We start from the raw sequence: 26,331 nt of genomic DNA, 5'->3' as shown, positions 1-26,331 counted from the left end.
AAATAAGAACAAAGGACACAAGATATAGATATTAAAGAGATGAGAAAAGGATAGCCGAAGAGTGTAGATAGGAAGAAGAATGAGGAGAGAAGAAAATAAATCGTGGACAGCGGGAAAAGAACATTAGGGATATTGAAGAAAAGAGTATAGAGTGGGTGGTTTGAGGAGGACGTGAGCAGAAGGGCTTTTGAAAGTGACTCCTGTGCCTCCAAATGCAATCTGTCCAAGAGTCAGCACTGCCTCCCCTGGCCTCTATGGCTGCTGCAAACTGGCCTGGCTCTGGCAGGCATCTTTGTAACACCTATATAACCCACACTGTAGAAGCCAGCTGACCTTTTCCACTACTGGCAGCTGTCTGCTGTGGCGCCCAAATGGAGCCACTATAGGGTCTATCTGCCTTCTCAGTTGTTTGAGTGCCCATATGTCAGAGACAGTCATTTTCAGTCACTAGCCGTGCCCAGCAAACCCGGTGGAATCATTCTGGGTGTCGCCCCATTTCTAGTGCTCACATTGGTCTAGGGTGAGAAAGGTAGTATGCATAGGGGTGCTAGAAACCCAGGGATGAGGCCAGACTACCACACAATGCAATGCTGACAGTTTACTGTGTGCATTGACCCAGAGCCATGGCCGCCAACTGGACTGACTATCAAGACTACTGCCGGTCTGACACATCTTACCCTCACTACCTGTGCCCAGCTGTCAGGCAGTGTGCCACCCCAGGGGTCGCTCCTCAGTTTGAACGGAGGAGCGTCGCCCAACTGAAATGCCCCAGAGTGAAAAATAAAATGGTAAGAAATTCATTCATTACAATAATATTTTTCTTTACCCTGACCCGAACAGAGTGTCAGGATGGGGTGGGGCTGCTGCTGAATGAAATCAACAGAGAGAGCAGGGCACTTTCAGTTTAAAGTGTGCATGTCTGTTTGGCCAGGCGTCTTGCGGCGGCCAGCCACACAGGCGTACATTAAAACTCTCTAATCCAGCTGTCTTAAGACAGCTAAGTTAGAGAAAGCCAAAGCCTCCAGAGTACTGTGGAGCACTGAGTGAGGCCACTCCCACCAATCCTAGCACTACTCCCATGTTGGTGATTGCAAAAACAACAATTGGTGGACCAAAGGCAGAACAATGTCATACTTTCACCCCAGTACAGAGATCTGGACCTAAATCCATAATTTCTTTGCTCCCCATACCATTCCAGTTTGAACCCAGCCATATGCAAATCAGTCTTGACCCTGCACCCAATGGGCACAGTCCAGCCTGAGCTGCCAGGCCAGGTCCTCCCTGGGCTGGAAACAAGCATCCTATGACCGGTCTCGGGGTTTAATCCGTCATCAGCCAGGATAGCTTGACTCCAGTGGCATTGAGAGCACAGGACCCACGTCTGGACGTCTGGACATACCCGTCCCACTCGGGGAGGCAAATGCAAAATCAACAATTGATGGGCAGAATGCAGAACAATGTCATACATTCGCCCCAGTACTGAGATCTTAGCCTAAATCCATCGGGTTTTTTTGCTCCCCATGCCATTCCAGTTTGAACCCAGCCATATGCAAATCAGTCTTGACCCTGCACCCATTGGGAACAGTCCAGCCTGAACTGCTGGTGAGAGCAGCACTAGGATCGGTGAAGGGAATTTGGAGCCTACTTTGGGGAGAGAAGACCATTGAGGAGGAGGAGGACGTGCATCACACTCACATGTATGTTGTTTTAATGTAATGTTTTTTTTATGTCCCACTCCCCTAACCACCCTCAGGACATGCCAGCTGCCACTGTCCACCCCACATCCATGACCATCTGGCTTTAAGTCCTCCCTGAATGAGAGTGACCTTGGGGCAAGGCTTGTTAAATCAGACTGTGGATAGAATACATTTTTATCAGTTTTCAATAAAAATGTTGTGTTGGTTTACCACACTGTCATAAGTAATGTGTTAAAGGGAAAACAATTCCCCAAACACCATTTGGTGCCCCTTTCACATTTTTCAGTCTCTTTTTTCCTTTGGTAATCCAAAGTAAAGATCCATTTGACTGTTGTCTTAAGAACGATATCTGCTTTGATGTAATTTGTAGTAAATGTTTCTCATGTTTTCAAAATAAATTGCAGGCTTATGAGACTGTTTCCTAAATCAAAGCCACTGATTCAGCAGCTCATCTGCTTCATCTTCTCTTTGAATGTAGTGCAACTTAATATGAATGTGCTGGATAGAGTTTACAGGTAGGAAACCGACTGTGTGCTTCTTTAGGTAGGCCTGGGATTGGAGGGCATTTTGGATAAAGATGAATTGGGTATTATCCCAAAGGAATATTTTAGCTGTAAAATGCACCATTTCAACCCCGTACCTTTAAAATTTCGAGAAATGTACCATTACCTACTCTATATACCCCACCAAACCCTCTTCTTTAAGATCCTGCTCGCTCAGTGTGCTCATTGGCATGTTCTACCTGGATTGTTACTTTTGTCCCACCACTTTTAGGATCCACCATTTGCCACTGCTCTTATGTCTAGAGGGAGGTCATTCTAAGATATGGGTGTGGGGTAGGAGAACGCTAGACCTTCTGTTCTGCTTTTGCAGATGAGAGGAGTGTATGTGAGAGAGAGAGTGAGGCAGAGCACAGGTGCATGATGGGACAGTGGAAGTAGAGGTGGCAGTTGAGCTAAGCTGGTCCTATGTTGTGCAGTGCCTTGTATCCATGTGTGAGGGGTTTGAATTGGCAGCGTTTGCGTATTGGCAACCAGTTCTCGGAGGTAAGGAGCGATATGGGTGTATTGTGGGAGGTCTAAAATGAGTCTGGCTGCAGCATTCTGGATGGTCTGGAGATGGTGGAGGAGGTGGCTGGGGATTTTGGCATAGAGTGTGTTGCAGTAGTCTTGTCTACTGATGACTAGGGCTTGAGTGACAGTATGCCTGGTGTTTTTGGGAACCAATTTGAATATTTTCCTGAGGATGCATAGTATGTGGAACCAGGAGGAGCTGACTGCATTCAGCTGTGGGGCCATGTAGAATGTATCATCTAAGACGATTCCCAGGCTTTGTGCATGGTTAGTGGGTGATGCTGTTAGCTAAAGCGCTGATGACGAGCAGGTCTGTGTGTAGTTTGATGCAGTTGGTTTTCATCCATTCTGCTGCACAGATAATACATGTGAAGAAGTTGGATATAGTTGTGAGGGACTTGTCTGTCATTGAGAGGATGAGTTGGGTGTCATCAGCGTAGGAGATGATGGAGATGCCGTAAGATCTAATGACGTATGGAGGGGTGTCCTGTACATGTTGACTACTGTTAAGCTGGTAGATGATGCTTAAGGAACTCCAAAGATCAGGTAGCTGGGCTTTAATATGTAGAGAGAGTCTGACTCGCTGTTTCATCCCAGTCAGGAAGTAGCATCTCCATTCTAGGGCTAGACCTTGGATGTCTTTTGCGTATAATCGTTTGATGAGGATGGGGTGTGACAGGGTGTGGAACGCAGCTCAGGGGTCCAGCAGTCTGAGGGTGGAGGTTTCTCCTCAGTCTAGAAGGGTGTGGATCCCATCTGTGGCTGCAATGAGTGCTGTCTCAATACGGTTGTTGGTACGGAAGCCGGATTAGAGGCGTTTGAGAAGGTTGTGGAGTTCCAGGTGGCTGGTGAGTTCCTGGTTGACTGACTTCGCTATCACCCTAGCTGGTTATGGTAGTGGGGAGAGGGGGCAAAGTTGCTCAGTTTGGGTTTGCTGACAGCTTCTTGAGGAGGGCCATGATTGGAGCATGCTTCCGGTCCTCAGGGAACGTTGCAGACTCAAAGTAGGATGTGATGATGTGAGAAGTGTGGGTAGGAATTTGCTGATCACTAGGTTGTAAATGTGTGTGGATATGGGTCTGTGGGGGCCCCGGAGCAGACTGTTTTCATGATAGAAGTGGTTTCTTCCTTGGTGAGTGTGTTCTCCAGTTGGTTAGGTGGTGGTCGTAGTTTTGAGTGAGCTCTGCATATCAGCTTCCTTTAATTTGTTCCAGTCCTAACGGGGTTGGTTGGTGTTGATGGGAGTTTTGGCTTTGAGATTTTGAAAAGGATAATGTATTCGTCTGTTCATATGAGTGGCAGGTCGGAGTGGTAGCTCATGCTGTTGCTGGAAGCGAAGGTTGAGTCTAAAATGTGTTCTGTGTTGTGTGTGGGTCTGTGATGAGAAGAGGAAAATTCTATATTGTGGAGGCTCTCAAGGAGGTTGGTGGAGCAGTGGTTGGAGGGGTTTTCCAGGTGAAAGTTGAAGTTGCACTGAAGTAGGAATTCCTTGCAGTCAATGGTGAGGACGATGAAGTCTGAGATAAGGTTGCTGAAGTTGCCTCAAGGACAAGGTGGTCATTAAGCCAGGGTGCCTTTCAGGTTGGGGCTAACTTTGTTTGTAGGTCAAAAGGCATGTGTTCCAAGAAAGGGATGTAAAAGGTCTGTGGTAGTTGTGCATTTGAGGATGTCTTGTAAATCGTGGCGAGTGCTTCGCTGGGTTTGTGGAGGCGGTCCTGCATACAATTTTGTATCCTGCTGGGATAGTCACTGCAATGTCTGGAGATTAGCCGGGGTTCATCCAGGTTTCTGTTACGAAGAGGAGATCTGGTGTGCTGATGCTGAGAAAGTACCAAATTTCAATGGTGTGTTTTTTGAGGGAGCGGTGGTTGAGGAGCATGCAAAAGTTTGCTGAAGGTCAGGTGTGGTGTTTGGTGAGGTGAGGTGAGGTTGTGAGAGGGTGATGTGGGAGTCGGGATATGGGGAGAGTATAATGGCAAGTTGCTGCAGGTAAAGAGGCAGTAGGAGCAATATTTTTCTGCTCCTATAATATAGTTCTTGTCATGATGCAGAAACCACAGCCTAATCAGCCTCATAGAATCAACACATAGTTTCTTGCCAAATATTCCTAGTGAGGCTAAACTAAAATATAACTATCAACCCCACCTATTCCAACTACCAGGCTGTGAATCACAAGAATTACGATGTGGTTAATACTGATTTGACCTTTTAGTAACAACACAAGTTTGTAAACCTTAAAACTGATTATGTCAGGATCCCCAGTAGAGTACTCTTAGATAGCCTTCAATGTGTACAGATGCTATATAGCCTCTTGGTTGTAATTTTGCAAAGCAGAGATAAGGAATAGAACAGACAATCCTGAGTCGTTTCCTGTGACATCCAGAGTTTGCCAGTGATGTGCCCTGGCCCCAACCCTATTCTATTGATAAGTTTCTTGTATATATGATGCACCTCATAACAGATGTGGCAATGAAAGATGGCGAATGACTGACAATGCTGCTAATACCAACGAGAGAGCTTTCAGGAATAAGTGAAAGATCCAAATGTGGTATACTTTATTTAAACAGAGCAGGCGTGCTGGTTATGCATGGGCCTACTGGTGACCAGTAGAATACCTGATAGAATATCATTCCACCTCTGGTCCATAGGCCTTGGATGTCCAAAATGTTCTAAGTCCCAAGTTTTCGGGGTGTATGGAGCTGCTCCTCTGGTTCACTTCTAAGGCTCCCAGGACCTCGGGACAACACTGAGGCCCAGTACTCTCTCCAGCACACATCAGTAACAGTGTCCAATTCAGGACCTGTTGGTACTGGTCAACTAGCCACTTCATTAGAAAGGCCACTCACAGTTTGTTGTGTCCATATAGCCACTGAGGAGGTCGGTCAACTGACCCTCGAAGACCACTTCTCAGTCCTGGGTACATTCACGAGTAGGTCCAACCCTTCAGGATAATCTGCCAGGAAGGACTGCTGTGTTGCTTAAGGGACCACCACTCTGCTTGACTGCAGCTCTATTGTGCTGACCTGCAAGGACCTGGTTCTCTTGAACCCAAAACCCACTGTGACTCCAAGGGCTAGTTGTCTGGCCTCCTGATCTGAGGCTTCAGCGACACAAAAGGCTTCCAACAATCTTGCATTTGTTCCTGGACTCTGCCATCTGTTAGTCGACACTGTCAAGTGGTGCCACCCCAGTCCTGGACCATTAGAAGTGAGCTTAATGTTCTCTGCCAGCCTCGGTGGGTCATGCGGAACCGACGCATCTCTTCGACTCCGCAGCACAACCTCGAGCAGAACTGACGCGTCACCAGTGCTGCATGGCTGGTAACCTTTACAAAAGCCCACATCGCATCCGCAGCCTCTTCGGAACCGCCGCTGCACAACGCATCCTAAGTGCAGGCCCTCGCATCCCTCGCTGATGGCAACCTCGATGGCAACACCAAACTCTGCATCACAGCCTCACCGCAACTCAGAACAGATGAACCACTTTGGCTGCCTGACGAATCTTTTAAGAGGATACTTTCAACGCTCCACAAATTAGGATTTAAAGTACTCTGTTCAGTGGGCCTAACTGGGTCCCTGTAGCCGACTTGTGCTCCAATGTGGTCAGCCTGAACTTGTGACTTTGCCACTATTTTCACTGAAATCTTTAAACTTGAATATCTCCACTTCTGCTGACTTGATTTTTGTTGATTTTGCCTTGTTTTATTCATTAAAAAACTGTGTGTTCCTAACCAGATTTGGTACCGTTTTGGTGTGGGGTTTTCACTTTATTAATGTTTGATGTGTTGCAAAAGTACTTTGCACATTGACTCTAAGTTAAGTCTGGCTGCTCTGTACCAAACTACCAGAGGATTGAGCACAGGTTAATTTAGGGTTAGCGTGTGCCTCACTCTGACAAGGACTGTTGCTGCTACTTGACCAGGGCTCACACTCAAGTCAACCCGTAACCTATCCAATCAATAATAGTTTCAAACGTTCATGTTCCATTGGTATCACGTGTGGCCTCAGTTGGAGTTTGACGGAGTTTGACCTCTGCTGCAAGACAAGCCTGCTTCCACCCTGTCAAGCTCGTGCTTTTCCTGCTCTAATTTGAGTCGCAGCAAATGCCAGGGTTTCACCAGCAAAGCCAGTCGGTCACACTGTTGAATGGGCTGTTGGTCAATGTATGCCAAAACACCGCCAGTAATTGCGGCAGTCGTGCTCATGTACATTTTTCCTGCTTGGGACTTCCAGGCAAAGCCTGGCCACCACAAACAGAAACAAGATAAAGCACTGTCAAATACTGGGAGAAACTCCCAGCTCGTCAGGGCCATTCATTTTTTTTTTCAAAAACAAACTCACACTTTAAGATTTTGTTATTAAAAAACAAAAGGAAGGTTGCCAAGTGGGTGCTTTAAACATGGAATCCACTTGGCAAAGCTTCAGTTTCTTTATGGGATTATCGGAGCCGGCGCAGCAGAGGCGCTGCTTAAGACACAGAGATCCCCAGCTGCCTGGTAGCATGGCCGGTCTTCTGCCACGGCAGCATGGACTATAGCCTTGGCCGGCATGGCCACCTGTTGGGCCACCTGTCATACTCTAAAGAGCGCCTAGGTTGCAGTCAAAATAATATATTGTCTCAGTGCCACATCTTGAGTACATCGGGAATTGTGAGATGAAATTGTGTATAAGGAATGGCCACAAACATTACCGCACACATATCCAGGCTATTATCAGGGGTCAGGTTCCACCGGGTCCGACCTGCTCAAATGTTTTCCGTATTACCTGGTATACGAGCTCAAGTGGAAACTCACATTCCAACTCAGTTGGTAATTACTATGTCACTCGAAATGAGAGCCTTAGTAGTTGATTGTGACTGATCCTCTTGCAGATGAAAGTCATGAAGTAATGAATAAACTCCAGACTAAATAAGAGATGGACTGTGTTGGTTGAGGTGATGGGCATAAATACAATTCCATCTCATTTCATTATATCTGTCTGTGGCTTTCTCTCATCCATATAACGTTGTCAACAGGCGTTACTCCGCTTAAGTGCAGTGGAGGCTTCGTAACATATATTCGGCGATAATCCATAGGCCTGTTCCTTGAGCTGTAAAAAAGAACGTTTTCTCTAAACGGTGTAAAAACTAAATATTTATAAGAGAGAAGTGATTTGGAAAAAATAAACTTTCCTATGTCATATAATGTCATGGTCTTTTAATTCAGCCAAAGAATCTTTAAACATCTTATGAACCTTTGCTCATCCCTCCTCCTGTAACTCTCAAATACTCCATCCAACTCCAAGGTTCTGTGACAGGTTGAATCCTCACATTTCCTCTGATTTTCAAAAGACTTATGAGAAAATTAAGACTGCAAAGGGCTGTTTGAGTGACAGCTCGTGCCCTCTGCAACTTGGTCAACTTTTACTTCTACTAACTAGGACGAAGCTAGAACCAGATTGATGAAAGTTAAGCCTGGCTAACCCGATGATTAGTGCCTGATGTCTTTTTTACTAACCTGCCTTTCGCCTTCGTCCCTGCATCAACTGAACTTATCAGCATCACTTTTCACTGCGGTTTTTCCAAATGAGGAGGTGGAGGGGGGGTTAGTTAAACCATTGGTAAAAAAGAGAATCTGGAAAGATCTGCATACTTATTACATGTACATCACTCTTCTTCCGTTTTGGGTAATATCACCAAACAGGTGGGATCTAAATCGTTGTCTTCTTACTGGAAGACTCTAATTATTTGAATTGTTGACAGTTGGACCTATGGCCTTTAGATGGATTGAGGCCGTTGTTGACTTGGAAGAACTTAGGCCAATGGCGGGTCAAGTAAACGCTGTAGCGCTCCTTTACTGCCTCCAGAATAGTTTACTCAAATAGGATTACACCCATAAAATCTCACTGGTCCCGTAGGAAGGCCATACAACTTTTCTATTTTAAATCCCACCAAGTCTTTAGGCCTGAACTCTGCCAATTGTGTTGTTAGTAAAAGCACCAAGATGCTTTTTATTGGGGGAACGTTGACCTCTTTAAATAACTTCCCATACCATTCTCACGTGATTATGGCTGATGATCCAAGCCAAGTAACTGTATGGCTAAAAGCAAATTTAGTTTTCAACGAGCACATGAAAACTATATTCAAGTAAGCAGGGTGCTGCATACAAAAGGCATCACAGGGCGAATCACAGTTCAATTTGGATTCAAACTAGAATAGTTGTAATAGTGATTTGGGGCGTCTGGGAATATTAGTAAGACACAAACATTTCGTTTTTAAAGAAAAGTGTGGCCATGTCTTTTAAACATAACACCAAAATACCAACTCCTAAGGTGATTCCAAAAAAAGTACAGCATAACATACCATATTTGTTGTATCCAGGCAGTCGTAAGTGCGTTCTGAAAATATTTTGAACACCTCCTGGAATTCTTCGTACATGGTCAAGACCTTTTGACTCAGAACTTTGCCCCTGATTCCACCGAACTCAATTTTTTCCAGCTTCAGCATGTCCAAGGCAGTCATTAAGAGGTCCTAAGGCACAACAGACATGGAACATTTAGAGAAGAAATCGAAATGGGAACAGAAAACAGTACTTGTTGGCAATAGAATATTTTTAAATCTAAGTTTCTGTAAGAGCTAAAAAGTAAAGAGTTTACAGGGGGATACTGTCCCATAATCAGGGCCACTGGAATTATGTAATTTTGCATCCTTGGCGTTTTCTGCATAAGTATGGGTCTGCAAATATTTACAACAAATAAAATAATCTTACTCAAACGGATCAAGTTAATAAAAACATGTTGTCACGTGTTCCTGAGAAGCAGCAGCCCCTTCTCAAGGGTTGACTGGTCATCTTTAGCTTATTGCTGCACTTGAGTGTTACACTGACAATAATACTGTGAAATTCTTTCCCAGCCAGTGATACCATGAGTACAAATGACAATCTAATGAGGTAATGCTCTCACTGTGTGTGCCAAATTATGTCCCATAATTGTCTTATCTTGCTGCATAATTTAGTCAATTCTGCCACATAATTTGGTCCTCCCCCTCCGCATGACTCCAGCTGACCTGCCTATAATAGTAGTGGCATGATTTATAGCGAGACAAGCGAAATTCTGGTCCCAATGTTGCATGCATTCCTTGTCTTGTAAGTAGGAAAATTAATGTAAAAATTATAGTGATGTTTTTTGTAGAATGAACTGGCAGAATAAAAGTAGCATGATGGAAGGGACTCAAGTCTATAAATATTATCTAACAAAACTACCTGGAAAAAAAGTTTTGTGACTTGTTTAAATTTTCTAGGCAAATTTAACGGTACAGTTTTGTTTTTAATCACTTTACTTAATATAATAAGACTAAAGCATTAGCACCTGGTTACATCTGCACTTGCCACGTCATGGGCCACTTTGGAGCTCTTTCCGAGATCCCAAGATCAAATGGCAGTCAGTAATGTCGCCTCAGAGAAATACAGCAACCACATGGTGCATTTTTTTCCCTGATCAAAATCTGTACCCCATTTTGAGATTCCGGCTCAGAGTGGATAAGTGGCTGCATAGGATTTCATTTTCTCAATTGCTACAGGTTTTCCCCCTTATCGACCAGTTTTCAAATTTCCTCAGCATTTTCTGGCAAAGTGTGCCCAGAGAAAGTTCTAGTATGTGTGGTAATTTTGCATATCTTGTAATATTGATTCAGGAAGGAGGACCTTGGTGTTGCTGCCACCACAAGTGCTGTAGGGAAACTAGCCAATTGAGGGCCAGAGGGGGGTAGATGGTTACTTACCATCATCTTGCTATGGCAAATCAATTTTTGGGTAAATATCTATGAGTTTGGTTCTTTAACTTTAACCAGCATTACTTTGAATGTCATTTCTTCAACTGACCTTTACTTCGATTTGGCTCTTCTGCTCAACTTGGATAGAATTGAAGTTGGATCCGTACATTATACAAATGTTATGTTATGTTAAGATACTTATAATGTGCACATACACCATACGGTTACATGGCACTGAGGTCCAGGGAGTACTGCCGCTAAGTGAATAATTTGTACGCCTGGCAAAGGAGCAAGGTCTTTTAGAGTTTCCTAAATTGAGGATGTGATGTGGTCGATCTGATGTCCGGAGCAAGAGAGTTCCAAAATTGACTGGCTAGGACCGCACATCTTAGTCCCCCCAGTTTCTTGCATTTGAAAGATGGAGTAGCTAATAATTGAGGTGGAAAGACCTAAAATCCCGAGTAGGGGAGCATCTTTGTACCCGAGTAGATACAAACACTGGGCATTTGCCATGGAGTACTTTGAAGATGATGTATCCCAACTTGAATGCACTGCGTTCAACAACCCGGAGCCAGTGTAACTTTTTCATGTGAGGGGTGACATGGTGCCATGTAGGCTAGTGATAAATTGTTCTAGCGGCCTGATTTTGCACCAGTTGAAGTCTTTTGGATTGATATGCTGATATACCAAAGTAAAGTGAATTGGCATAGTCAATATGAGAGATGACTAAGGCCAATACTACTTGGGTCAGGGCTTTGGTGATAAGAAATCTGCTAATATTCCTGATCCTTCGAAACTGAAAGAAGCAGGTGGAAACCACTGTCCCAATCTGTGATTTCATAGACAGGTCGCTGTCAATTGTGATTCCATGGCTTTTAGTAGATCTAGAGGGAAGGGGTGGGGTTTCCCAACTCTGGCGGCCAGTAGTTAGAGTTCCAGGGGTTTGAGGGCCCTCCAATTAGGATCAATTCTGTTTTATCTTGATTTAATTTCAGGTGGTTGCTGTTCATCCAGTTACTAATATGTCACATAGTTGATTGAAAGTTGGAGATGGAGGGAGATGAGTTGTTAATGTCAAAGATCAATTGAAGATTGTCAGTCTAGTTTAAGGTGCATGCCTTCTTTTCGCCCAGGGATTGAATAGGAGGATACAAATATAAATAAAAAAGATATAGTACGATTTACTATCCAACACCTTCACTACTCTACGTAGACTGGTGTTGGAATAGTAAGTCGCACTATCTCTAAGTCCAGCGCTCTCCAGCTCAAGTCGTTGAAATGACTTGCGTTGTAAAACCTGCTTTGTAAGATACCGCAATCAACATGATCACGTAGTATTGTCATATTTTTACTTATGTCAAATTCCGTTGAATTAGTTTCATTAAGTAATTTTGTAATTTGTGATTATAGCAGTTTTATAAATTAATTCTCACAGAAAACCAATGTTGAGCATCATGGTTTATGACTGTATTGACTTTCCTAAAGAGGGCATAACCGTCACTGGTGGCCACTAGCCAAGATTTAATACTTTATTCATGCCTGTTAACCCCTTGCGTGCTAGCGGTTTTCCCGCTGTGTGCTGGGTTTTTCGAAAACCCGCGTTACATGACGAGCTCAGCTCATCATCAGCATACGAGCGCCGTAGCTGATGACGAGCTGAGCTTGTCATCAGCATCGAAGGGGTTAATCAACAACTGTTCAGATGGAGCCCTGGTAACTAGCAGTAGGCAGAAGCTATTGATGTTGCAGGGGCTCCAATTTCTTGCCATGTGGCTTGCCTGAGCTTGGGGCGTCACAAAGGGCCATATGTATCAAGGCAAAATGGGTTAGCAAACACCGAAATTTGCAGAATTCCGGCGTTTGCGAACCCATTTTCGCTAAATGGTATGTATGAAACATTTTTGGTGCAAAATAAGGAATCTCTAAATTTGCCATTCCTTATTTTGCGATTGCATTTAAGGAATTGCAAATTTTGCGATTCCTTAAATGCAATGTATCAAGGATAAAAACATTCCAAAATGCCATTAAGGAATCACAAATTACCACCAACTTCTAGTTGGTGGTAAGTTGCGAATTCCTTTAAAAAAAGATTTTTTTTTAAATCAAAAGGTGCCATGTGACGCTCTGTGCACCATATGCGCACACATGTCATTTTCAGGGGTGCAGCAGGGTGTTCTTGAGACACTCCTGCACCCTTGAAAATATTCACAATTTGTGAGTAGTAAAGTGCGATTCGCAATTTCCCCTTCATTCCTATGGGCCTCCTGGCCCATAGACATGAATGGGAAATTATTCCTTAATTGCGATTAGCAATTTGCTAATCGCAATTATGGAATTTTAAGGAATCGCTAAAAAGAAGCGATTTTCTACATACATACCATTTTGCGATTTCTATATAGCGATTCCTTAAAAATCGCTATTTAGGAATCGCAAAACGGAATGTTGATACATATGGCCCAAAGTACAGGTTGCCGAGGGAGAATTTAATAAAGTAGTGGTCTGACCAATTGCATGGAGAGACCCTCAAATTAATACAATCAGGTTGGATGTCCAGACTTGGTCAAGAGTGTGGCCTTTGATATGATTGGGAGATGTTACATGTTGGATACAGTTCAGTCCATCAAATAAGTCAAACAATTCAACTGAGCTAGTGCCACCAATTACATTGTTAGCCCAATAATTAAAGTCCCCAATTATTAGAATTTAAGCGTAGTTATTAACTATGTGGGATATTTTTTCACCCAATTGTTGGGGAAAAAGTGGCATGTGATAGTGGGGTCTGTAGATCAGCGCAAAGATCGGGGGAGAGATCAAAGTAAAGGTCATTGAAAAAAGTCATCATTCAAAGTAAATGTGGAGACAGTCAGACTAAATGCATCATGCACAGTGTTCCTTGAAGTAGGAGCAAAAGTAAAGGGGAAGGGGTCCCATTGAACATTTCACAATGATCTAGAACATGGCGGGCATCCTTTCACAAGGGGAGAGGTCAGGAGGTCTGGCGCCATTCCTACACTGCCGCCTCGCCTCAGTTGAAGATTGAGGTCCCAGAGGGTTGGCCTTGAGTCTGGCCCTGTTTAACATCTACCTCACAAACCTAGCCGTGTTGGCAGAATCACTGGGGGCTAAAATTGTGTTCTATGCTGACACACAGTTGTTATTTACATAGAAAAACAACGAGCCCTGTCCGGGTCTGCCAATAAGAGCCTGCCTTTCAGCGGTCTTCAGGTTGCTAGCGGCGAATCAGCTAAAATGTAATAAATGGAAGGCAGAGTTACTCTTCTTCGGCAAGGGTGCTGAGACACCACTGCATGTCTTCTGGCAAGCAGACGCACCGACCCCCCTGGCGAACAACAACTCTGTAGTGAAAAATCTGTGGTTCATAATGGACAACCAGCTGCTTTTTCGTGCCCAAGTTAATGCGTTGGTAGGCACCTGCTTTTTCCTGTTATGTCTCTTGCGGAAATTTCTATTTTTTTTGTTGAGAGCTGCTAGACAACAGGTGATTCAAGCCTTGATTATATCCCGGTTGGACTAAGGGAAGGCTCTCTATCTTGGCATGCCTAGTTATTTGTTGGATAGGCTCCGGCTTGTCCAGAAAGCAGCAGCCCGTACCATCTTTGAGCTTCCCCGGAATGCGCATGTGTCCTACCTTCTGAGGAACCTTCATTAGCTTCAGTGAGGAAAAGAGTCATCTTTAAGATCTTGCTTGTCACCCAGAAAGCCCTGTACGGGACTGGACCGGAGTACGTCAAATGCAATATCCCATTTTATACCCCACAAAGAACTCTTAGTTCCTCCGGCCTGCTGTTATCTAACACCCCCCAAGTTAGAAATTTGAGGACAGGGGCAAGGCTCTCTCCTACCTTGGGCCTGCCCTCTGGAATAAAATGCCCTTCCATTTAAGAAACATTGAATCAACACCTCTGTTACATAAGAAACTGAAAACCTGGCTCTACTCCTGCCAATAATCTTTCTCCTCCCCACTGCTCCCCTTTCAGCCTTTAGCACCAGGACACTCCTTGGAGTAACAGGGCGCTCTATAAATACCCCCCCATAGACACAGACATAGACATCTACCAGGATAGCTTTGGGTTTCTCTGCGACCTACGACTTCTTCATCAAATGTAATGTTAAGAAGGGGGGAGCAGCAGTGTTTCTAATTCCAAAACAGGTAGCACTCGCTGTTCCATTGATAGGTGCCATACAGGTCTAGGTGCCCTAATACAAAGATTATTTAAATATTAGATTGTTGGAAACCTGGGCGCTCAGCGTAAAACAATGGAGGGCAGAAAGATAAATCAAGTAGTGCCTCCAACCCGCACAAAAATTGCTGTTTCACCTCTGCTTTTTTTTTTTCAGTTGGAACACTCTGCCTTAAAAACACAAAACTCTTTCCGTTCAGTAGGGGTCCTTGAACAGAGGGTGCACACCAGTTGTTATTTGCCCTGCCCTCCCCATAGGCTTTAGTGTGGTAATGGGCCCACAGTTTCAGGGGGCACTGCCATAATAAAAGGGCCTCGCGAGTTTACTGAGTTATATCTTCTCGAAGTCTCAAGAGTTGTATTTAAAATGAGGTATTGACGTTTTCATAAAAAGGGAATATGCTGATAAGGCTCATATATGCCCTTCTGGCTTCATTTAATGGCCTTCTATATTGTGTTGATGATTTTCAAAGGAACATACTAGTGTGTAAGGAGGTTAGTAACGCTTTCTGAGTGTTTGATCGAAAAGTGACGTGGTCCCTAATGGCTAGAGCACTCGACCTCGAAGCTGGGTAACCAGGTTTGAGTCTCAGCGGTGACGCTCATCATCCTGTAATTCTAAGCAAATCACTCAATCTCCCCGTGCCTAACAAAAATGAATGTCGCTGTCTGTGGTGCAACTGGGGCTAATGTAAAGAGCTCTGTTTCCATGGGGTGGAGTTAAAGCTACATAAAACTCCCCACCCCACCCCCCAAAAAATGGTCTGTTCAAAAACATCAGGGTATCAGTTCCCCTGAGCCCCAGGAGAAGTTCTTGGGTTTTTGGGGCCAGGGCAAAAGGGAATGTGCCAGGTGCCTCTAATTTAAATGATTGGCATCTTCAGGGCTCTGGAAGCTACTTTGTGGAGACTCTTTCTGGGCCACAGCTCCTCCCCTCAGCCAATCACAAGCATCTCTTTTACAGCAACAATCGGACTGAAGGTGTGAGAATTGCTTGGGGGCTGAGAGTTGAAAATGTGTCCCCCTCCACTAGGCCTTTCCACACCATCCCTGGGAGGCATACGGAGAGGGCCCACTCCCATGGGCCCAATTGTAAAGAGACACCTTTCTTTCGATTGGATAGGCAGGGGTACATGAAGACCGGTTGTGGGCCCCATGCTGGTAGGCTGGGTTGGAGGCCCTGAGCAGCAGCCCACACTGCCCATGCCTAGCGCCGGCCCTGCTGGGCTCCTTTCTAATGCATGTCTCAGGGTAGCACAGGGCACAAGTCCTAGAAAGAGAAGTGGGGGGACGCTGTCACCGGAAGTGACGTCACGACAGAAAGTGACGTCATGTAAGGTGGCTTGCACCATTGGGCTCATTGCCTCCCCTCGCTCACCCCTTAGATATGAATGCATCTGAGAAGCCAGCGCGTGTGCCGCGTGCTGTGAGACCCAACCACTAGCACCAAGGACGCCTTCAAAAACGCCACCCGCACACACCACCAACTAATCCGAAAAGCCAAGAAAACAGCATTCAAGGATCGACTAGACAACAACGCCCACAACAGCAAGGAACTTTTCAACATCGTCAAGGAATTCACCAACCCCTCGGCCAACTCCAACGACATCACCCCCTCTCAAGCCCTCTGCGACTCCCTGGCTTTATTCTTCCACAACAAAATCGCAGACATCCACAACAGCTTCGACAACCAACCCGGAGACCAACCCACCCAACCATATGCTGGACATTCTCCCCCCTTGAACACCCTCAACGAATGGAATCCAATCTCCACTGAGGACACCATCCGTCTGATGAACTCCATCCACTCAGGATCCCCCACAGACCCATGTCCTCACCACATCTTCAACAAAGCTGACTCCGTCATAGCACCGCACCTCCGAGACGTCATCAACTGCTCCTTCAACTCCGCCACCTTCCCGGAGAGCTGGAAACACGCTGAACTCACCGCCCTTCTGAAAAAACCCACAGCGGACCCCAACGAACTCAAAAATTACCGCCCCATATCGCTCCTTCCTTTCCCGGCCAAAGTCATCGAGAAAGCTGTCAACAACCAACTCGCCGCTTTCCTCGAAGCCAACAAATCCCTCGACTCCTCACAATCTGGCTTCCGAGCAAAACACAGCACGGAGACCGCCCTCATCGCAGCAACAGACGACATTCGAACTCTTCTGGACAATGGAGACACAGTCGCCCTCATCCTCCTCGACCTCTCTGCAGCCTTCGACACAGTCTGCCACAGCACCCTTTTACAACGCCTCAGAAACATCGGAATCCAAGGAAAAGCATTGGAATGGATCACCTCGTTCCTCACCGGAAGAACACAGAGAGTCCGCCTTCCACCATTCAAGTCCGAGGCCACTGAAGTCATCTGTGGTGTACCACAAGGATCCTCACTCAGTCCCACCCTCTTCAACGTATACATGAGCCCCCTTGCGGCCATCGCTCGCCAACACAATCTCAACATCATCTCCTACGCAGATGACACTCAACTGATCCTTTCTCTCACCAATGACCCCAGCACCGCCAAAACCAACCTACACGAAGGAATGAAAGAAGTTGCCGAATGGATGAAACACAGCCGTCTGAAGCTGAACTCAGATAAAACAGAAGTCCTCATCTTAGGTACATCCCCCTCTGCATGGGACGACTCTTGGTGGCCAGCAGCCCTTGGAAATGCTCCCATCCCGACAGACCACGCACGGAACCTAGGCGTTATCCTGGATTCTTCACTCTCAATGAACAGACAAGTCAGTGCCGTATCCTCATCCTGCTTCAACATTCTTCGCATGCTCAAAAAAACATTTCGCTGGATCCCCACCGAAACCAGAAAAACAGTCACCCATGCTCTGGTCACGAGCCGACTGGACTACGGAAACACCCTCTACGCAGGCACTACCGCTAAAATCCAGAAGAAACTCCAACGAATCCAAAACGCCTCAGCCAGGATCATACTAGACATCCCGCGTAACGAACACATCTCTGGCCACCTGAAAGACCTCCACTGGCTGCCCATCGATAAGAGGATCACTTTCCGACTGCTGACCCACGCACACAAATCACTCTACGACATTGGACCAGAATGCCTCAACTCTCGACTGTCCTTCTACACCCCCTCCCGCCAACTACGCTCTTCCAGCCAAGCCCTCGCCACTGTACCCCGCATCAACAAGACCACTATGGGAGGAAGATCCTTCTCATACCTTGCGGCTAAAACATGGAACTCACTCCCCACGTACCTTCGCCTTACCCAGAACCACCTAGCATTCAGAAAGCAACTTAAAACGTGGATATTTGACAAGTAATCCTCCTCCCTTCCCTAAGCGCCTTGAAACCCTCTGGGTATGTAGTGCGCTATACAAAATCTTTGACTTGACTTGACTTTCTCGTCTCAGAGAGGCCAAAGAGTGAAGTCCAGCTTTTTGGCAGGGGGGACGGCACCCACCCGGTAAAATAAGTGGGGGGACGGCGTCCACCCAGTTGGTACCCCGACTCGAGCCCTGGGGAAGCACGAATAATGCAGTGCTGTGCATTTCAGTACATCTGGTCCTCTCCTACCGCGTCAGGGGCCTGTTATACGCATGGCACCCTAGGCATTGTTAAATGTTTCTTCTGCTAGTGCGCACGCTCTTTCTTCACCTCATGGCGCAGATCACAGTATTTAACATACAGTGGCTTCGTATGTAATGTTCCCACTTTTTTATGCACATTGCTGCGGCCCTTCTATGGTGTGCTTCTGTAGTTATACTCAAATTTAAGCTGTCAGGAGATATTATTTTCTTGATTTTTTCCCCGCACCCTGCAGCCGGTGGTTGCCTGTGTGGGCCGCCAGCAGTTACTTTTGGGACCTGCAGTTATTTTTCCGAATTTGATTTTCATTGAATGCGAGAGGGGAAAACAGTTTTCGAAAGACAGAAGAACTAGAAGAGACAGACGGCAAACCTGTCACACAGAGAGAACGCAGGAACCTGCAGGAGAGAGATAAAGGGGCAGGAAGCCTCTGGTGCTGGAGTGAAGAGGCACGAGGTGGATTTTTAAGATGTCCCGTCTGGTATTCGGCACGCTGAAAAGTAATAACTCGACACTTAATCCGAAAACCCAGCACTTAACTGGGAAGCCAAAATTCCTTAAAGTGCCATCACCCGCGTCGCTATGCTTTTACAAAATAACAGCGTAACTTAGTGGTTTGTTTCTTTCACAGACGGCATCAACCTTCACATGACTTTAACAAACTTTCCTGTGGTATGTTGTTCTTTTTCCAGGTAGTCGGGTAGCGCCGCATCAAAATCTCACCAGGATATCTACCGCACCGAAGGCTGATTAAATCGCCGCTTCAAAGGAGCTTTAAATGCTCTATTTAGAAGCACATGGACTCGCTTTCAGGCAACCGGGCTCCATTGTCTGCCGGCGCCGAGCCGAGGCCGCGCAGCTCAGAGCAGGAAGAATATTCATTTGAGAAGGTGAACTGGGACTGGCGGGCGAGATAAACGGCAGAAAACATCGTTATGATGTTAAGAGGAGGCTGACAGCTTCTGCGCTCTTTGTAAAGAAAGGCGAGTAACGCACTGGCATACAATAATTGTAATTTATTTTATCTGTTAGTAGTTTCAGAAAGCGCCGCGCATTGCGTTTAGGTTACTTCGGAGCGCTGAAGAATGTAAGTGATTCCGTATAACAAAGGCATAAGAGAAAGAAGAGGTAGAACACATTTGGGAGAGGGGGAAGGGGGGCGTGTCGGGGGGGTGATCGCCGCAATCCTGCTGGAAAGCCCAAGGTCGATACTTTATTTTTTTTGTTACAGTTTTATGTAGCGCAAACTCGACTTGAAGTTATTGGAGCGCTTTATGCTACACAAGAGCACACTCATTTTTTTGTAGACACGGGGAGATTAAGTAATATGCCCAGAATCATACAATGCTGAGCCGAGCAGAGATTCGAACCCACTTCCAAAGTCGGCAGCCCTGGTTGTTACGCCACATCCAATAATGCTGGCGCGGCTGTTACTTGCTAAAGAGGATAATTAGGTTGAATGTCTATCAGAGAGTATTGGATAATACCGGCCGGCGTGGACGTATCGACGATGGCGTCTCATAGCATGTTAATTAAGCCCATTTCTTATATTCTGTAGGCACAGGTCGATATCACTCTGTATTCCGGTCAGCACGCCGTTTAAGAGAAAGAACAAAGTGTTCTTCCTCGAGGCCTCCCGAGCACAATTATGGGCGAGTAATATTCAGCTTCTTGACAAAAATGAGAACTTGTACTGCAGCAGTAAAGGGAGGTGGACAAAAGGTTGCATTCCTCCCCAACGGTGTCTCGAAACGTGGCTTCGGAGCGCCGGGGGTACAGCTCACGTGTGTAACTAGGCCTCACCAGTGCATTCAGTGCAGCCGCCACTGGTAGCGAAGATTAGTGCCCTGCTTTGCACAACGCCCAACTGAAAGAGGGCTGAAACGACCGCGGACACACAGGAGGTGGCCTGTGTGGCAAGCACCTGCACTCTGTCGAGGTCGGACTGGACACAATATAGGCCTGCATCAAAATAAAAGTGCCCCCACTAGTGAATCAAATAAACTAATAAAAGTGGCTTCTTTGTAAATTGGGGACGTTTTGAACTTGTAAAGGCATGCTGTATGTGTGGTTTGCTAGGTATGAAAGACTGCATGTATTTGTGCTTGCTGCAAGCAATGCTTGTTTTGAAAATAAAATGTAAAAACCACCCGCAGCAGAGCATTTACCAGGCCCACATACATCCCAAAAAACGTCTCACATACTCACCTGTCAGACTAGCCCATCAGGCACTGCCCTATTGCCCCATAGGCCAGTCCGCCCCTGCCCTCTGCGATTGTAAAGAGGTTTCAGACTTCCCAGAAGGAGCTGCCTAGATTATTAGTCCCATCTTCAGGGCAAACAAAAGTGAGAGAGAGGCAGCACTCAAGACTAGCTGAGCATACAGATGGGGTGGCACACACATTATTCGTACCAAGTGACTGCCATCTTATACAGAGTCTTATCTTTCAGCCTCAGGATGGAAAGAATAAGAAGGAATGAAAGTATGCGAAGGGAGTAAATGCAAACAGTGCTGGAATTGGAAAAGCATTTCTCCAGGAACCCATACATTGAGGGTCAAAGTGTGGCAACAAAAAGGGGGTGGAGATACAAGGGGCAGAGTCACGAAAAGCTGTCTGAAAGTCAATTTATTTAGATATATTTCAAAATCTGCCACAAAGAAACTGGCAACAAGGAGAAATGTGACAATAAATCTGCTCTAGCTTAACTGGCTGCAAAGGCTGCATTTTAAAATATCTTACGGGTTTAAGGCACAAGCTGCAGAGAGCTTTGTGTAGCTCCTAAAGCTCAGGGAATGATAATAATGGTAAAATAACTCTGGGTCTCGATTTAAATCCTGACTTTGTGTTTCTCCTGGCAATGGATCCTTAACATATAATCTAAACCAGAATATATGATGTGTTGCTCCAACACATTGAAATCCTCATTGTTTTACGTAACGGCCGGTACATACATTTACTAAATTGCATGATTTATTGTATATATATATATATATATATATATCTGCGCAAACTCCCAACACAGCCACTTCAGGTTCTAGTGCCACTCAGAACCCACCAGGCAAATAGGAGACGGACCACAGTCAGGATACACAGATGTTTATTCCAAGGGTTGAAAACTGCGAGGGCAAGACGCGTTTCAGGCTTCCAAAGCCCTTGTTCACATGATATATATATATATACTAATATAATAATGAGAGAGCCCAAACCTTTGAGGCGGGTAATCTCAGGAACCACAGCACCACAGCACCAATCACAAAACCCAATATAGCGTTGGGAAGGGCAGTTGCAGCAGAAGGACATAGGCTATGCAGACGCCCACCATATACATTGAAAAATGGTAAAAGAACCGTGCCAGCAAAGTAGACCCTTGTGGGCGTGTCTGCGTTGTGCTGTGGGCGTGTGCTGGGGGTGTGACAAACGCTGGGGGCGTGTGGTACGTTCCGCACTTCATGCCATGTCTCATATCGTGTGCTGTGGGCGTGTGCGGGGGGCGTGGGCGTGTGCGGGGCGTGGGATTACGGGAAAAAAAGCGAGCGTTGTGCCCAATATTTCATTGTTTTTTCTTCCCAGGTTCTGTACATTCCTGTTCCGGGTGTGCTTGCCCCGCTCTCCCAGTGACCTGTACCCGCTTTACTTTATGGAGGTCAGGCATGGCATGGTATTCCCAAGGGCCGGAAGGAGCGCAAACAGGGGCCATTGTGCAGGAAATGTAATCTCGCCTTAACTTCCGGTGACGCCTGAAGCGCACACTGGAGATTTTCCACTTCTGTTGCGCAGAGGCGTCGCGACACGCACATCCCGACACAAGGCCCGCACATGCACTCGACAAAAAAGAGTAATAAATGACAAATCCATCTGGGATATGTATTGTGAAAACACGCGCAGAGATGCAGCCAAGGGCATGTTTAAGAAACAGGATGCAGAAGCGGCAGGAACGAGTACACAGCCGCCACGACAACACACAAAGCTAGAGGAACTTCTGACGAAGTTAGAGAGACTATATGAGCGTGAGGTGCGCAAGTGGTGGGAAGCAACAAGCCTGCAAAGTTATATCGACGACAAGAGGGTGCCTAGAGGTCTAAAGGGAGTATACCATTCCATCGTATGAAAACCCGGATCCTCAGCTCCTAATAGATTGGGCAGAACATACCGCAAACTACTGTGAAGGGACATTACGCATACTAGTCCGTTATGCCTGGAGTGACCGCGAGAAGGCATTAGCGGAGATTGAGGAATTGGAAGGAGACTTGTTAAAGGAGGAGGCGGCCGATAAAATTACAGCACTGAAGGATCAAATGAAAACGAGATTAACTAAGTGTGAAGAAAAAATCAAAACCAAAAAACAAGAAAAATATATCAGAGACGAAAACGATTATTTACAAGGTAGAGTACTAACCTTTGCAAAAAAGTACGACGCAGCCAGAAAGGAAGTGTATCGCAGGAAAGCTTTAGGTGTAGTCTCACCTGAAATTACATCAGAATCTGATGTAACTGACAACAAGTCAGCAGAGGACTGCCAAAAGAAATCTGCGCCTGGAAGATCAAAGGGCGAACAATCAGCCCCAACTCCCCATTTTCAGGACGATTTCAAAGTAATACGTCAATCATGGTTGCGGGGGGGGCAAAGTGAAGCCACCAGAAAGTCGGGGGTACACGCAGGTACACGGCGTCCCCACACTCTTTTCACAGGGTGGACGCCATCCCCCCTGCCAAGAAGCTGGGCCCCACAGAAATATGCTGAACGTGTTCCGGTGTAATTTTCAGACACCGGGACACGTTCAGCACGTGATGTCATGAGGCCATTTGCATATTGTCAGTCCCCCCACTTCTTTTTATAGGACTTGTGGCCTGCTAAAACTGCATTCTGCATCTGTTTACTTGATCTTTCAAGAGGGCTAATATTGGATAACACGAGGCTGGACATTTTCTTTGATTTCAATAGTTTTTTTATTACTTGTTTTTGAACAAAAGTGAGCAATAATAAAGCTCATGTGAAAGACAAATGAATATAAGCATTGAGATATTGACGTAATACAGTAATGATTGAATTGAAGATGACGCCATGGCAAAGTAAACCCAACGAACAGAATAAATTGTCAGCAGCTAATTGAGATAAACAAAATGCTGTAAAAGTCACCATATATTACCTCCGACCCCCAATGATACAATATACATAATCAAAATTCTATCTGATGTAAAGATAAGAAATTATAAAAATAAAAAGTTAAATTTATGAAGCAAAAGAAATATCACTAACAACAGATAACTACTAAGGTATGCGTTCGACAGGATACATGTACTTTTAAGGTACAGTGAGCTAGTGCAAGGGCAACACAATGAAGTGATCAGTTGGCCAGACTTTTGTGACTCCCAAATCATGGTGGTTTATGAGACATGAAGTATCGATCTAGGCTGTCCCACATGTGGGGATTTCCATGGAGAATTTTGTAGGGCCACATTGTCAGCACCCCTTATATTGGAGACCCAGTTCAACCAGCACTTGAAAGATGCTTTCTGCGTGTCTTTCCAATTATTTAAGATGACCTTTATTGCTGCTGTAAGGAGTAGGTCTAGAAGCGCCCTGTCATTGTCATTTAGATTTTCTGCTATGAGGAAACCATATGTCAATGCGGAAAATTCTCTTTTGAGGGAACATGAAAAGAGATTGGAGAAGAAATCAAAAATACTGTTCCAGAAGGGTATCACACATTTGCAGAATAATAATAGATGGAGTAAGTCTCCTATCTCTTCATTGCAGTTCCAACAGGTAGGCTCATCACAGATTTTGTGTAAATGTAATCGGGCCTGGGTCCAGTAGGCCTATTAAGAAGCCAGAACTTAGGGGGTCATTAGGATCGCGGACGGACTTGAGTCCGTCCGCGACCCCTGAGTAGGAGGGAAACCCCGCATGGGCTGCGGAGTTCCCTCCTGTGCAATTAGGATGTGACCGCCACCCTGGCGGTCACATCCTCTATTTTTAACATTGCGGCGGATGCGGCTTCAAGCTGCACCCGCAGCAATGTTAAAAATGCACGCATTGCATTTGTATGTGCTACTGAATTCAATTTTCAGGTACTTGATAAATCCCGGCTGCCAGGTAGGACCCGAGTCACCCAGTACCTCCTGGGTGCAGTGGACATTCAAGGGGTTAACTTCAGATTTGTCTCTGTTTATCTTATACCCAGAATGGCTTGAATAGACTTCTATGGAATGCATTAGGGCCTTAATGGACGAGCTCTGGTCTTCAGTGACTATGAGAATATCATCCACATACGCGGCAAGTTTCACTTGAGAATGTCCAAAAGATACTCCTTTTATGTCATTATTGCGCTTGATGTCCTAGATCAGTGGTTCTAACGCTAGCAGGAACAGGGAGGGGGAGAAAGGGCAACCCTGTCTGGTACCTTGTTCTAATGTAAAGGCATCCGAAAGAGTACCATTAATTGCTATCCGAGCCGTGGGATCTGAATACATAGCCATGACCATGTCTATGTAAGGATTACTTAAATTGAAATACAGCATATAGTGTCACAAGAATGAACAAAACACCCTGTCAAACGCTTTTTCAGCGTCAAGAGTGATGGCGATAGAGGGGGCGGACGACAATCTTGCCTTCTCACGAATGTGACACAAGAGTCTAGTCTTGTAATTCGACATTCGATATTTGAGGAAGCCAACCTGAGAGTTACTAATTAATTTAGGGAGCACCTCATACAATCTCATCGCTAGGATTTTTGTGTATATTTTACAGTCCACATTGATCAAAGAGATCGGCCTGTAGTTTTGAGTAAAAAAGGGTCTTCCCTTCCTTCGGTATGACGATAATATTGGCTTCTCTCATTGAAGTCGATGTACGACCCTCTCTGGTAATGATATTGAATACTTTTAATAAGGATGGTTGAAGGGAACCACCAAATGCCTTGTAGAAAGAAGCTGAGAAGCCATCGGGGCCTGGGATTTTGTTGCTTTTGAGAGATTTGATCGAGATGGTTAATTCTTTTTCAGATATGGGTTTCCCTAATTTTGCATTCTCTGATTCTGTTAATCTTGGTAGGTTTAGGGAGTCTAAGTACTTAGTACATACTTCTGAATTTATTGTTTGCTTTTATATAGATCTTCGTAGAAAGAGTGGAAGGCGCATAGGATTTCTTTTTGTTTAGTTTGAATGTTATTATCAGAGTCCTTAATCGAGGGAATTGTAAACTGTCTCTATTTGTGTTTGAAGTATGAGGCTAATAATTTGCCCGCCCTGTTTCCTTCATAGAGCTTGAGTGCCTAGAATTTATTGATCCACACTCCCGCTCGTATACTCAGGATTCTATTATATTCATATTTTTTTCAAGTTGGTCTAGAATATCTCTATTATCTAACGCCCTGGCGTAGGAAGTTTCTAGGAGTTTGATTTCTTTCTCCAATGACTCTAACTCTGAATTACATTTTTTATTAATTTGTGCTTTAATACCAATGATGACCCCTCTGATGGTCACATTTAGTGCATCCCACATTGTGAATGCATCTGTATTTGGGAGATCATTATATTTAATGTGTTTGTGAATAGCCGAGTCAATCTTTTCTTTGTCAGCTGGGTCACTGAGTCCTTCCTCGTTAAAACACCACCTTTTAGGAGGGAGAATGGAGTGAGTACCTGCTAGTTTGGTGTTAATGCAAGCGTGGTCTGATACTAGTATAGGGGCTATGTCTGTTTGGTCAATAAGATGCGCCTGATACTAAAATGTAATAAATCCTAGTACAGGAATTATGCAGGCTGAATAAAATGTGTAATCCCTTGTGTCGGGGTGTTGGAGGCGCCATGAGTCTCTAAGATTGAACCTTGAGCAGATTTTGTTGAGAACCATTTGTGAGCGTGTTGGGTGATAGCTACATTTGGATTGACGTCAATGAGTGGATCTAAAGGCAAATTGAAGTCACCACCAACTATGATGGGATCATCTTGAGGGAAGCTCTCGATTGTATCTGAAACCTTTTTCCCAGAAGCAGGGCTCATCAATGTTGGGGTCATCATAAATGTTGAGGACATGAA

General features: G+C 45.2%; 1 protein-coding gene across 1 annotated transcript in view; it reads right to left on the bottom strand.

Moving 5' to 3' along the window:
- Nucleotides 1-26,331, bottom strand: part of DNAH9 (dynein axonemal heavy chain 9) — a 1,435,662-nt gene that overhangs the window by 1,215,704 nt on the left and 193,627 nt on the right. The window contains exon 7 of the mRNA XM_086930591.1: nt 9,110-9,277. Within this exon, the coding sequence (XP_086786717.1) occupies nt 9,110-9,277 (168 nt within the window). The remainder of the gene's footprint in view (nt 1-9,109; nt 9,278-26,331) is intronic.

The sequence above is a fragment of the Lissotriton vulgaris genome, chromosome 7 (assembly GCF_964263255.1).
Source record: "Lissotriton vulgaris chromosome 7, aLisVul1.2, whole genome shotgun sequence".
In the NCBI taxonomy this organism is placed as follows: Eukaryota; Metazoa; Chordata; class Amphibia; order Caudata; family Salamandridae; genus Lissotriton; species Lissotriton vulgaris.
This window is presented reverse-complemented; position numbering and strand designations above follow the sequence as displayed.